The sequence below is a fragment of the Haliotis rubra genome, unplaced genomic scaffold (genome assembly GCF_003918875.1).
Source record: "Haliotis rubra isolate DU_JTF1 unplaced genomic scaffold, ASM391887v1 Scf504, whole genome shotgun sequence".
In the NCBI taxonomy this organism is placed as follows: Eukaryota; Metazoa; Mollusca; class Gastropoda; order Lepetellida; family Haliotidae; genus Haliotis; species Haliotis rubra.
In genome coordinates this window covers 169329-183786 of record NW_025767196.1, presented here as the reverse complement: position 1 = coordinate 183786, position 14458 = coordinate 169329, and the positions used below count along the sequence as shown (strand labels likewise).

General features: G+C 41.5%; 1 protein-coding gene across 1 annotated transcript in view; it reads right to left on the bottom strand.

Annotated features, from left to right (window-relative positions):
• LOC124291998 overlaps positions 1–14458 on the bottom strand; it is a 152990-nt gene that overhangs the window by 19909 nt on the left and 118623 nt on the right. The window contains 4 exon segments of the mRNA XM_046729074.1: positions 335–427; positions 6033–6260; positions 6869–6956; positions 8658–8749. Coding sequence (XP_046585030.1) covers positions 335–427; positions 6033–6260; positions 6869–6956; positions 8658–8749 — 501 coding nt within the window.

Below are 14458 nucleotides of genomic sequence, written 5' to 3'. Positions count from 1 at the left end.
TCACAGCTGACGACGTAACAATACAGTGGTGTGAGCGATCTTTGTATGTATTATTACGCAGCAAATTTCCGGGAATCAAATACCATTTGATCATGTTTTTCAACCAATCAGATTAAAGAACACAGTGACTTTTGGTTTACAATCAATATTATCATTTATATTTGACTGTGAAATGTGCAACACAACATTCATTAACATCCATCATAATGAAGATAAACAGAAGGAGGCTTCAGAAACATGGCCATGTGAGAACATGAAAGCAGGTCTTTGATGGAGAGTTAACATTTAAACCACTAGGTGACAGAACTATCTATAGAGCTGTTCCACAGCCTACCTCTAACCAGTTGAGCACCGACCCACAGTTGATCATACTTCCAGCAATCTCTGAGAAGTGCTTCAGGTACCTCCTCAACACCCTCTCCAATTCCTGCAACATCAACAACATCAGTGAAAAACACGCACAAAAACATTTGAGACTAACACACTGGGCATGTTATGGAATTATCGATGATCTCTCTCACATGATCAGATCTTTCAATTCAGACATTATACAACCCAACTGAGAGATTTGACCTTTCAGTTGACCACTAAGCTGACGATTCAGATCTCCTAAGTCAGAGTTCAGACCTCAGTATGAGAGTTCAGGGCCCCGTTCCTCAAAGCGATTGTAGTGCTATGACAGTCGTAAGTCTATGTTAGAGTATGTGAGTTACGATCATCTTTGCACTACAATCACTTGTAGGAACGGGGCGACGACCACCAAACTGAGTATTCATACCTCAAAATCAGAGTTCAGACCACCAAATTGTGAGTTCGTACCTCAAAATCAGAGCTCAGACCACCCAGTTGCGAGTTCAGATCTCAATATAAGAGCTCAGACCACCCAATTGTGAGTTCAGATCTCAATATCAGAGCTCAGACCACCCAATTGTGAGTTCAGATCTCAATATCAGAGTTCAGACCACCCAATTGCGAGTTCAGATCTTAATATCAGAGTTCAGACCACCCAATTGTGAGTTCAGATCTCAACAAGAGAGTTCAGACCACCCAATTGTGGTTCAGATCTCAATATCAGAGCTCAGATCACCCAATTGTGAGTTCAGATCTCAATATCACAGTTCAGACTACCCAACTGTGAGTTCAGATCTCAATATCAGAGTTCAGACCATCCAATTGTGAGTTCAGATCTCAATATCAGAGCTCAGACCACCCAATTGTGAGTTCAGATCTCAATATCAGAGCTCAGACCACCCAATTGTGAGTTCAGATCTCAATATCAGAGTTCAGACCACCCAATTGTGAGTTCAGATCTCAATATCAGAGCTCAGACCACCCAATTGTGAGTTCCAATTTCCAAATTCCACCATCTTTAGAACATAAAATAAAAACCAACATTCATATATAATATCATGACAAAGCACATGCCTTAGAACAGCTCATATTCCTGTAGAATAGAAAATATGACGAATAATCTCCATTTGCTCTTGTCACAAAACATCAGTGGCAGCATCTAGGCTGAAGACGCTAATCCAGCATGACACAAGCTCCTCTGAATACATGGATCAGGTAAGAAACAGTTTGTTCAGAGTGATCCGGAGACACTAGTGATCCTTTCCAAACTGGGATGTCTTGTTTAGAATCAGGTAACTTGTGTCAGGTGGGCTTGTAATATATCTGGACTTGTGTGTCCTGTTGTTGAAATCACCACACAATGAATGTGATTAGAAATGAATCACTGTTGGTAGATGCACTGGGCTCCAAGACAACAGAGTTGTCTCCCTTTGGCTATAGTAATCCCATGAACAAATCCTTGTGATGAATAATAGCTTGGAGACATTAGTCATAGACAAACAAGAGCATAGTTAGATCACTGCCACACTAATTATCTTAGCCACTTACAAGAAAGTCTGCCAGCTTGTTGCTGACCGAAAGTACATGTTTAACTTCTTGAAGAGGTCAGGAAATAAGTGATTGTTCCTGCTGTAATCATACACCAAATATAATCTTCTTAAACCAATATTCATGATTTGATCAAGGTTACAGTAACATAGGAGTGAGTGAGTGAGTGAGTGAGTGAGTGAGTGAGTGAGTGAGTGAGTGAGTGAGTGAGTGAGTATGGCTTTACGCTGCTTTTAGCAATATTCCAGCAATATCACGGTGGGGGACACCAGAAATGGGCTTCATACATTATACCCATGTGGGGTATCGAACCCGGGTCTTCGTCATAAAGTCATCCTTAGACAGATATACTTGCCTCTATCCAGGTCAGAAAGAATTGTTTATCAGATTTCTCTGAGCTTGTGTTACTTCAAATGCAAGTTGTGCTCATTGTATGGATATATAATGGCTTCATAATTATAACATGTGAGGGTAAGTTTTTCGAGGTTGTACTTGACACTTCCTGTATTAGCTGACCTTTTATGTGATGATTGACTTCACTGGAAGATTATCCATGTGTGGTTGTCCTGGTTAAATAGGCAGACATTTTCTTGCAAAGATTTGTCAACAACTTATGAAATCTTGTTGACACATTTCTCCCACCAACCACCTTGACAATGTTTCTGACACTGTCACCACAAGCTAGGAATAGGTCCTCAATTCACTGTCTAAAAAATATGATGGAACAAATCTTCACATTCATTGTACTAGTATCTACCGATCCATATGACTGACATTACATGTCATGTTTCATTGGAGTACACCTGGAGGAAACACATGACAACACAAGCACCTGTCATGTCACAATCACATGACAGTCCTGTAGCGCCACATACAAGGCGGAACTCTTCAAGTCAAGCCTGATGTTTTTTATCCAGTTCTGAACATCAAAACTTCTGCCCAAATGGAACCTTTATGTCAGAAGTAAGATTCTGTCTCAGTGAAGTTTGAAACAAATCTTGACAGACTCAAGAATCAATATCCACGTCACATGTTGTCTTGATGCGGGATCTGTCTGATGTACATAAGAACACACTCTGATGCAAGCTTGTCGTCCATGGCCATGGGCTTCAGGCTGAGAGTCACCTTTATCTTTTCATCTTATTCACCCATTGTGCATAAACACTGTCACCAAACTCCACATTGCAACTTCCACTACACATCCTCTTCAAAACACGACTAATCCTTCATCTCTGAATCTTCTCAGGAATTACTGTCACTATATATCATTATTACAGTATATTTATATAGCGCACACATCTACTCAACTAGTACATGCTCAAGGTGCTGGTATTTTTCCCTCGATCATTGGATGTCAATCTCAATGGCACATCGTATTATCAATCTCAACTCCCTGGGGAGTATACAACTCTTGCAGCCACTAGGTGCACCAAGTTATTGTGGCTTTCTTATCCTAACGAGGTACCCATTCACAGCTGGGTGGACTGGGACACATAATCACAGTACTTTGTCCAAGTTTACTATACGTTGCTGTACCCGCAACTAGGTGTTTGCACGTATTCATGGGGCCACCATCTGATCATATACCAACAGGGTTGTGTAATGTACACTAGGGGTTGTGACAACACTGAAAAGGCTGCACACAAAGTTGACTCCAAGGTTTTTACACCCGGTCACAGGTGGGCTCCATCCCGACACCTCAACCTTGCTGTATCACTAGCCTGGCGCCTTATACAGCTCGCCCACCGCGTCCCACCGAAAAACAACTAATTCATTAACACGTCCCCTCCAGCACCTTAGAATTCAATACTCCATGTTCATTCAATCAATGTGAAAAGTCATATCAACATTGTCAAGTCCATGTTTCTTGATTACAGTTTCTTCTTCTGCAGTGTCCAATATTTCTAGATATTCCTCCGATGTTGACAGAACTCACCTGAGAAATCAATATTCCAATACTCCAATATTCCATAATTCCATTCCACAATCACATGAAACGATCCAGATTTCTTGATAACGCTTTCAGTGTCTCCACTGCTGTCTCTAGCATGTTGAGATATTCCGCTGATTATAACTGAAGTTATATATCAATATTTGAACCAAACCTCCAGATTTCGTGATATGCCTTCTGTGTCTAAACTGTTGTCTCCAGAATGTTGACAGACGTTATGTCAATATTTCCACCAATTTGTCCATCATGAAAACACATGAAGATCCATCCTCTCTATCACCGAGCTTGGCAGTTCCACTAAATCCATATCACAAAAACATGAAACAGAATATGCCCACAAGTTCAGGTTTATGAAAGTTTCTAGAATAAAATCCTCATTTCCTTTCGTATGATGAAAACGGCAGTAGTGGTTCGAAATCTGTGAACATTTTCCACAGCTATAACTTCTTAGCTGTTGCCATTAACAAGCCATGGCATTTGTGGAAGTGTGTTGTCGAGAGCTGTTCAAACCAGGCAGTGACTCAGCCAATCACAACCACTTTACATGTCGTACACAGGTCTTGATCAACACCAGAGGGAGCCACACAATAACATGTGCTTTTCTCTTCACCACTCATTTTATTCAATTATCCCCAGGGTGATTCACATGCCTGATGACTTCACCATCATATGTTCACATGAAATGATGACATCACATAATTATGTGCACACAAAGTGATGACATCACACTTTCTATGAAGGACTAACATGAACACAAATATAATATCAGAAATCACTGTTGTCAAACTCATTAAGAAGAAACTCAACACATTGTGTATTGTTTAGACTAAAGGAACATTAGGCTTCACTTTTCAAGTCTTTGAAGAACCTCATCAAGATATTTGAAAAGTTACTTATAACATCCATCTTACACCATTTTGAAAGTGATGACAAGATACTGCGTTGTAAAATTGAACTGTCATCTTAACAAGACATGTTGGGTCAAAGCCCCCTAAAGCACTTTACCTGCCTGGAAACTCAAGTATGTATGACTTGTAAAATCACTAGCTGGGTGCCCATACATGGGCATTAAGTCAATTTCACACAGGGTTCATGTTACACAGTCTAGACCTAGACCCAAACATGGGCTCTAAAATTTAAACACAGTCCTGGATCACAAAGTGATCTTACAGCTATCATGATGGGAGATTCAATTGTCTCAGTGCGTAGATGGCTTTCTGAGACCGGTTCCCATGGCCTGTTTCATCATCAGGATGAGATGGTTTCAGGTTAACTACCTACGTATCTAATTGCTTATTCCAAGAACATCCCGAAATTAAGTCCAGCTGCTCCACTTCACGCTGATGTAGTCCAGGGCAGTAAACATTTGCCTAACATTTCCCTGAAGACTTTGTTTGGTGCCAACAACTATTTTCATCTGATTGTTGGCAAAGGAAAACATTGCACCTTGGCTCCAACTTATGTAAAAATATTTACATTAAAAAGGTATTCTTGCATGTTTACATGACAAGAGACGCATACAGATATTGTAAGCTAAAGGTTTGGTACACCACCAAGGAAAAGAGGTCATATTCTCATTTGAGTTCATACTAGCCGGGGCGGTGGGGTAGTCTAGTGGTTTAAGCGTTTGCACATCACGCCGAAGACCCGGGTTCGATTCCCCACATGGGTACAATGTGTGAAGCCCATTTCTGGTGTCCCCCGCAGTGATATTGCTGGAATATTGCTAAAGGCAGCGTAAAACCATACTCACTCATACTAGCCCTTGGCCTAGTCCAAGGTTAAAGTTTCCAGCATGGACTGTTTCATAATTACTAACATTTAATTCTAAGAGCTATCAACTGGCTGAGTGAGTGAGTGAGTGAGTGAGTGAGTGAGTGAGTGAGTGAGTGAGTGAGTGAGTGAGTGAGTGAGTGAGTGAGTGAGTGAGTGAGTGAGTTTATTTATTTTTTTTACAACGGGGAAACCAGAAATAGGCTTAACATATTGTACCATGTGTGGAATCGAACCTGTGTCTTCGGCGTGGTGACCGAATGTTTTAAGCCCTAGGTTTTCCCGCCACCCTGACACAGTAAGACAGCTCCGTTGTTTTCCAAATATGTAGAATATTGCATATAACCACAACAATATCTTGACACCCAAGTCCACGATGGTCATGATTAATGTCTGACATCCAACAAACCTTGTTATTCTTGCTGCTGTCCACCTCTTTCTGCAGCTCAGGCAAATGGCTGAACTTGCGGTCAAAGATACACTTGTGGAGCTGCCTGTCCAACATACGAAAGTTGCTGTATGTCCGCCGCACGTTCCACGTCTTGTCGTTGGACTTGACGCGGAGGAGGTACGAGTATTCCCCATTCTCTTCCTCATTGTGGTGGTAGTTCTCCCTATCTTCCTCACAAAGCTGGACCTAGGGGAGATAACCAGGAAACTACAACACCGTCTGTACGGGAATCTGGAATCATTGAAAGCTACAAATTTTTGTATGGACAATCATCGGAATATCCTTATCGCAAAAAGGTCACTTCAAATCAATACCATAAAATCCCCATCTAAATGGAGCCGACATGGAGATGGTACAATCCCAAGATTTGTGTTGGTAACTAGGGGTGGGTATTGCAGAGAACTTTCATATTGCCATATATTGCAATGCGAAAGCATGTATTGCGATATGTATTGCAATATATTGCATGAAGTATTTTTAAACAAAAACTACTTATAATCGAGTTAATGCTTGATTTATAGAGCAAAAACACAACAAAATCACTATGCTTGATTAAGTTTTAATAACAACTTTTAATCATGACAAATAAAAATTTGAATACTATTTGGCACAAATGAAACAAGGAAATATCCGAAGATTTCCGAGTGCTACGAAGTTTTCCGAATGCAAGTCAAAATACCGGTTTTCGATCAGCGTATCGCAATACTTATCGTTTTCATGTCTGAACCGGTAAATACCGGTAAACCGGTTATATTGCACAGCCCTATTGGTTACTTCTGTAGTTGCACACTTACCTCTAAAGGTCCAAGCTCAACCGACTCATAATGGAAGTGAGCACATTCCTCCAGCTTTGGGAAGCGTGTAGAACCGTCGAACACCCCACTGTGGACATAACACACAGTGTTGAGTATATGGTACAAAAATGAAAAAATACTGGCAATATAGTTGAAAATTTGAATAGGATAAAAAATCGGTACTATGATTTTATTTTGTGGTCTGTGGTCCAGGGCTCTAGATAAGGGCCGTATCGGCGTATGTACGGATATAAAATGTGCACGATACGTTAGGATATAATTTAGAAAACGTAGCAGATACACACTACAGCAATGGTGTATGGTCTTAGAATCATATTTATCTGAAAAAAGTATTGTTTTATAGTTTATTGACCTGTTTACACAAGAGTACCAATGTTGTGGTGCATATATGAAATGAAACACAAGATTACTGATACTCCATTAAATTCCATTAAGTACTCTAAATGTACTCTTAAGGTTTTCCAGTACAGTAAGGAGTATGTACTCCTGATGTTGAAAATTTATCTGGAGCCCTGGTGGTCTAATGTTGGGCCTCAGGTCTGGTACTTATATATGGTTTAACATTGGCACCGAGACAATACTGAATTCTATTGTCTAATTCCTACTAATGTACCTGTACTAATATTGTCAAATACAGATGCGATATAAGGTATAACATCAGCATTATTACGTTTTGGTATAGGTTCTAACACCGTTATCAGGCAAGTGGTAAACAGAATATGAATTGACAAACATCGCCTCCCTGTAGTAGTGAGTGAGTGAGTCTGGTTTTATGGCTCTTATAGCAATATTCCAGCAATATCACGGCAGGGGACACCAGAAATTGGCTTCAAACATTGTACCCATGTGGGGAATCGAACCCGGGTCTTCGGCGTGACGAGCGAACGCTTTAACCACTAGGCTACCCCATCGCCCCCCTCCCTGTAATAAAGTTGTTTATCCATATCTCGTTTTCCAACATAACCCATAACATAAAATGTATGTCTTTTCTTATCATGCACTCAGTAAACTCACAAGTATCAACGTTCTACCAAGGAATCATTTTCTAAAAAAGAAATTCACTTCTACAAGAGCCATTAGGTGTGTTGATGCAGCTGTAGGTACAATGATGCTGGACATCTGGCCCATCTTGGGCAGGAGGACATTCACCTGTCTACACATCACACATACACAGGACCATACTTGTAAATACACCAGATGCTTCGTGGACCCAGCTTATTATCACTCCCTGGTTTGGGATTTACATTACAGACCAGGGTAGACTGAAGCAGATGTAAACAGTGGTAGCTGCAACCATTACGTAATGTCACAGAGTGTGGTGTGGTGTGCACTTAGAGCTAACATATGCAGCGTTTGTAAGTGCTGCAATGTTATACCATGGGAACACATCAAATTGTGTCAAGTGCACATAGTGGGACCAAACTATGTATGTTAACCCATCTATTGACCTAGATAGTCTATTCATCTACCGACCTTATAGTCTGCCTACAATCTACCGACCTGGATAGTCTGTCTACCATCTACTGACCTAGATAGTCTATTCATCTACCGACCTAGATAGTCTGTCTACCATCTACCCATCTAGATAGTCTGTCTACCATCTAACCACCTTGAGTGGTGTCGTATTTCCATGCTACTGCTGCTGCTGCTACATCTGGACTCCAGGCTGGAGGAGCTATCATACACTGGTAGTATATCTAACATCTACCCACCTAGATAGTCTGTCTACCATCTACCCACTTAGATAGTCTGTCTACCATCTACCCACCTTGAGTGGTGTCGTATCTTCATGCTACTGCTGCTGCTACATCTGGACTCCAGGCTGGAGGAGCTATCATACACTGGTAATATGCCTCCGCCCTGAAACAAAACCAGAATACATTACGTCAGGAACAATATTAGTATTGATGAATGATGGATCTAGAGGTAGTGTTTAGTAGTGTTGGGAATTGGTTGAAATCTCACAATTGATGATTGCTTCATTACCAACGAACAATCATCGAAGAATATTGGTTAGCATCATTTTTCAGATTTTCCTATCCAGGTTGTTATTGCAGATATTTATAACATGATGCAACTTGCTACTTTAAAGTGATGACTAATATACCATGACCATAAACTTCCCGGAGTCTTCAAGAAATATTCAGTCATGACTTTTCAGTTAGTGTAGTGAGTTTTCTAAGAATTAAACAAGTTTGTAGGCCCTGACAACTTCGAAGATATGTTCCACTGTCAAGTGTTTCAAAGACTAAAACAGTGTTCCCAAATCGTTTGTGTTCGATTATGAGTAAATGTAATCGATTGCTTGGTCGTTTGGTCACTGCGACCAATCTTCGATTATTTCAATTAATCAGAACACCACTAGTGTGTAGGGGAGACTGGTGTGCAGTGTTAATCTTTCATCCCCATCAAGTGTGTTGATTTTGCTCTCCTCACCGAAAGTTGGAACATGCCAGGGTGTTCCTAAATACAGAGAATATATAATTGAAGAGTTGTTGCCCTTGAACAACTCTTCAAGTTGAATCGGCACAATAAGTCTAAAATCAATATTATCTGTAAGATATACAAGTTATCCCACATTAGACAACAGGTTCTTCCTAAGCATAAGTTCATAGCCTTGTCTGATCTCATTCAGGGCTACTAGTTCCATGGAGCACCCTGTATCAATATCACTTTGCCACAAACGTGGGTGAGGTCTTACTTCTTCTGGATAAACAAAAAAAACCCACCAAGCTTCATGTTTAATTCAAATAGTTTGTGAGTACTTCCCTAAAGACTATTGACAGTGCCACAGTAAAGGTCGCCAGCTTCATCTGGAAACTATCCTGGTGTAACACATTTCTAAAATACTGGCAAAGTTTAACAAGATTGTATTAAGGATTGTTCCAATGAGGAGTTGTGAACTGTCTTGCCTGAAACATTCCGAGAATAACATCTGTGTTGTTCCACCAGCTGGAAGTAGTAGGCAATTACTGCAGTAAGATTGTGTCAAGGCTCGCTCAGTAAGGGTATCAGTTCTCACAGACACTGAACGACCTTCTCATGAGGTACAGCTCTGAGTGACAGTTGTAAGGCAGATAGTATCTCGCAGTGTCACTGCAGGGCTGCTGTCAGGGCAACAGTACACAGTGGCAGTGAGAAAACAATTAGTTCTGCTTCTCCATAAGCGTTCTTTCTGACATAAGACTTATGATGCATGTCTGAAGATTGATAAACATCCCGTTGTGGACAAAGTGGTGACAGGGCTCCATCCTCTCCTTCCATTTCGGTATCAGGTAATATTCAGGGTACAACTGATTGTTTATAATTACATTAATAAGTGAGTGAGTGAGGGAATAGGAGTGAGTGAGTGAGTGAGTGCGGTTTTACGCTGCTTTTTGCAATAGTCCAGCAATATCACAGCAGGGGACACCAGAAATGGGCTTCACAAATTGTACCTATGTGGGTAATTGAACCCAGGTCTTGAGCGGACGCTTTAACCATAAGCTACCCTACCAAGGAGGGAATAGGAGTTATTGAGTGAGTAGGACTGACAGTGTATGACACAGACATAGAGGTGTAAGCGACTGAATGAGAGTGAGTGAAGGTGTAAGAGTGAGTGAGTGAGTGAGTGAATGAGAAGCTGAGCGAGTTTAAAAGTGAGTGAATGATAGTGACAGGAAATGGGAGAGTGCGAAAGTTTAAGAAACTGTATGAGATGTAAGTAAGAATGGTTTTACATCATTTACATGTGAGTGAATGAAAGAGTGTGACAGTGATTAGAGAGTGAGGAAGGATAGGCGATTGAATGAGAGTGAGAGTGACACTGACACTGAGAGTGAGAGTGTGAGTGAGTTGAGTTTTACGCCGCACTCGGCAATATTCCAGCTATATGGCGGCAGTCTGTAAATAATCGAGTCTGGACCAGACAATCCAGTGATCAACAGCATGAGCATCGATCTGCACAATTGGGAACTGATGACATGTGTCAACCAAGCCAGCGAGCCTGTCCAACCGATCTCGTTAATCGCCCCTTACGACAAGCATGGGTTACTGAAGGTTCATTCTAACCTGGACACTGAAAGAAAGGCAGGAATGAATCAATGTGTAAAGTTACCACAATCATAACACTGCTGGGGCGGAGGGCTAGCCTAGCGGTTAAAGCGTTGGCTCATCACGCCGAAGACCCGGGTTCTAATCCCCACATGGGCACATTGTGTGAAGCCCATTTCTGGTGTCCCCCGCCGTGATGTTGCTGGAATATTGCTAAAAGCGGCGTAAAACCAAACTCAGTCAGTCAGTCAGTCATAACACTGCTGGACACTTAGACTGACTTTGGTGTGAGCAGCGACTGTGGTAACCACTTATGTACTTGATACACAGAACTGAAACTGCTTATTGTTGGTTCAAATCTAATATTTCTTTCAGTCTGCAGACGCATTACCAATATTTTGAAGAGAAATCAATGTGAATATACATAACCCAGCCTAACACTTAGTCTCTGAATATATATAATTCTGACAGTGACAAACAGAAAATGAGACCTGGTGAGATGGGAGATTTGTGAGGGAATCTAGACTTGCTTCACACAGTGGTGTAGTGGTTAGCATGCTGGGCTCTCACGCCAAAGGCCTGGGTTCGAATCCCGGTGGAGACACCAAAATTTGTGACCTGGGTCTCATACTGTGTTGTGTCCCTGGGAATGGCACCTCATCCACATTGCACTCAGTCCACCCAGCTGTTCAAATTGGGTACCTGAGAAGCGAATGTACGGACCTATAAGGTCGCCCGAAGCTCTTAGTAACGGCTTTGAAAGTACAATTCTGTCAGGGTAATAATGTAACGCCAGAGAGCAGCATTGTGTTGAATTCTAGGCGCAAAAATTAGCATTATTATTATTATTTAGGCCTTAGCATTGCAGAAAAGACTAGGCAGTAGGGAAAACAATGCGTTTCAGGGGCTGTGAGACTAAAACATCCCCCGAAACTGTCATGGATTGGGATGCGTCAGCCATACCTTGTCCCCGGTAGAATGAAAAGGTGTCCCTGAAGGCATTTCTATCAGAGTGAGTCCCAACAGTCAGTAAGTACACCCAGTAATATATTGCCTCATTTGGCTCCCAGGCTTTACACCACCCATGGAGGAGCTTCATCCCAACCACAAGGCGATACATGAGACAGTGAGTGAAACAAGTCATACTACTTTCCTGTAAACTGATCCACACATCCTCCACTGCTCCAGAACCAAGAAACAGGCCATGCTCTAACAAAGAGACCAAACTGCAACCCCTCCAACCATATTTCAAAGATCGCCACTCACTTTAGTGTTAAGTGTGTCTGGGTTGGATATCAATACCACTTATCATAGATCTCATCCGTCAAAATGACAAAATGTTCGCTCATTTCTGGGGAGAAACTGAACTACAGGTCAACGATTAGCTCGGTGTACACATCCAATCAAAACAAACATTACAAAGAAAAAACACCATTTAGACTGACAAAAGAAACATTTCAACGTACAGAAAGAATGAAGACAATACATTTTTGACTACTGAAAGAAATTATGATTTTAAGAATTATGAATATCAATAGGAGTGAGTGAGTAAGTGACATCAATACCTATTGCCCATGTAGTATTATTTGGTACTTAAACAATAAAAACGACACTTTACTGAGTTTTCACTAAATGTCCACCAATGATGGTCAATATAACAAATTTCTTCAAGAATTATTTTGACCTGCACACTGCAGCAAAATATTGCTAAACTGTATTTCATTATTTCCCCAATCTTTTTTGACAAGATAGTTATAAGTAATGAGATGGTATAGTCAAGGTCACATGTATTTCACTAACAGCAGGACCAATAAGTGAGAGTAAGTGAGCGAGTATGCTTTTACGTCACTTTCAGCATTATTCCAACAACATCACGGCAGGACACCAGACATGGGCTTCACACATTGTACCCATGTGGAGAATCGAACCCAGGTACTCAGCGTGATGAGTGAACGCTTTAACCACCCGTCTACCCCACCCACCCTATCAACAGTAGACTATAAGAATGAAGACAACTGAGGCAAAAGCATCGAAAGTTTACAAAATCAACTCTCAGTGACATAGAGACTATTCAATATCCTCCAGGTGATGGTAAATGTCTGAGATTACATTCCGTCTGGTGAGTTAAATGTGCGCATTATAACCCTTTTGGGCCTACCTGGTCTTGCTGCAGCAGCCAGAGCTGAGTGCCAGTGAACAAACCATTTCCACTCAACTGATGCACCATTCTGAGAATAACCCTCGGCAGATACACAAATTATATCTTAGGCGTGGACAAACATTAAACTTGTATAGCTTACCATTACATACATGATTGTGCTGAGATCTCTGTCTGCCTGGGGAATACGGAATGTATCATGTGGAGTATATCAGCCATATCACACAGTATACCATGGAATCAGTGGTTGGAATCGGTTCTCCAAGACCTGCATCATTGGGAGTGATACACTAAGAACAGGTCAATGGAAATCCTGGAATGCAATCGCTGCCTATATTTGTGAACACTGACAAATTGACCTGGCCATGAGGCAGGGCTAGAATAAAATAACTGGCAATTCCTTTCAGCACACAGAACCAGAATAATTCCCGAGCCATCCTGCTATGACCACAGCTTCATTTCATGCCTTGGGTGCAGGAGGGTTTGTAATGATATTGCAGCTGTCTAAATGAACGGTCACAATCCATTACCGTCCATAACACGCAGGGCAACTGCACGATCTAGTCCAAGAGATACACATGGCTGCAAAATAGCCAAACAAATAATGGACCAATGAAATACCCCAACAACATAAGTGAGTGAGTGAGTGAGCAAGTGAGTGAGAGTGTTTAACACAGCATACACAGTGATACTGAAACAATATGATGGGACCTGTAATTAAGGTAATTGGGGTCAGACATCCCAGTGGCTGATGTTATGAGCTACATGAAGACAAGCAACTGGCTGAGTAACAGATGTATCTGATCCAACTCATTTGTCTCTTATGACAAGCAACAGTGTCCTGGGACACTCCACAGAAGTAGAGCCTCAAAAATGGTTGGATGAAGGGGAATAGATTTATAACCATACCAGCTAGACTGGAAAGTCTTCCTAATACATGCACTGTGGGAGTCTGGCTCAACGTGAGTGAGTGAGTGTGCGTGGGACTGTGGGAGTGAGTGAATGAGTGAGTGAGTGTGTGTGGGAGTGAATGAGTGAGTGTTTATGGGAGTGAGTGAGTGTGTGTGGGAGTGAGTGAATGAATGAGTGTTTATGTGTGGGAGTGAGTGAGTGTGTGTGGGAGTGAATGAGTGAGTGTGTGTGGGACTGAGTGTGTGTGGGAGTGAGTGAGTGAATGTGTGTGGGAGTGAGTGAGTGAGTGTGTGTGTGTGTGTGGGAATGAATGAGTGAGTGTGTTAGGGAGTGAGTGAGTGTGTGTGGGAGTGAGTGAGTGAATGAGTGTGTGTGGGAGTGAGTGAGCTTTAAGCAATATTTCAGCAATATCACAGTGGGAGACACCAGAAATGGGCTTCACACAATGTATCCTCCTAAATAGTAAT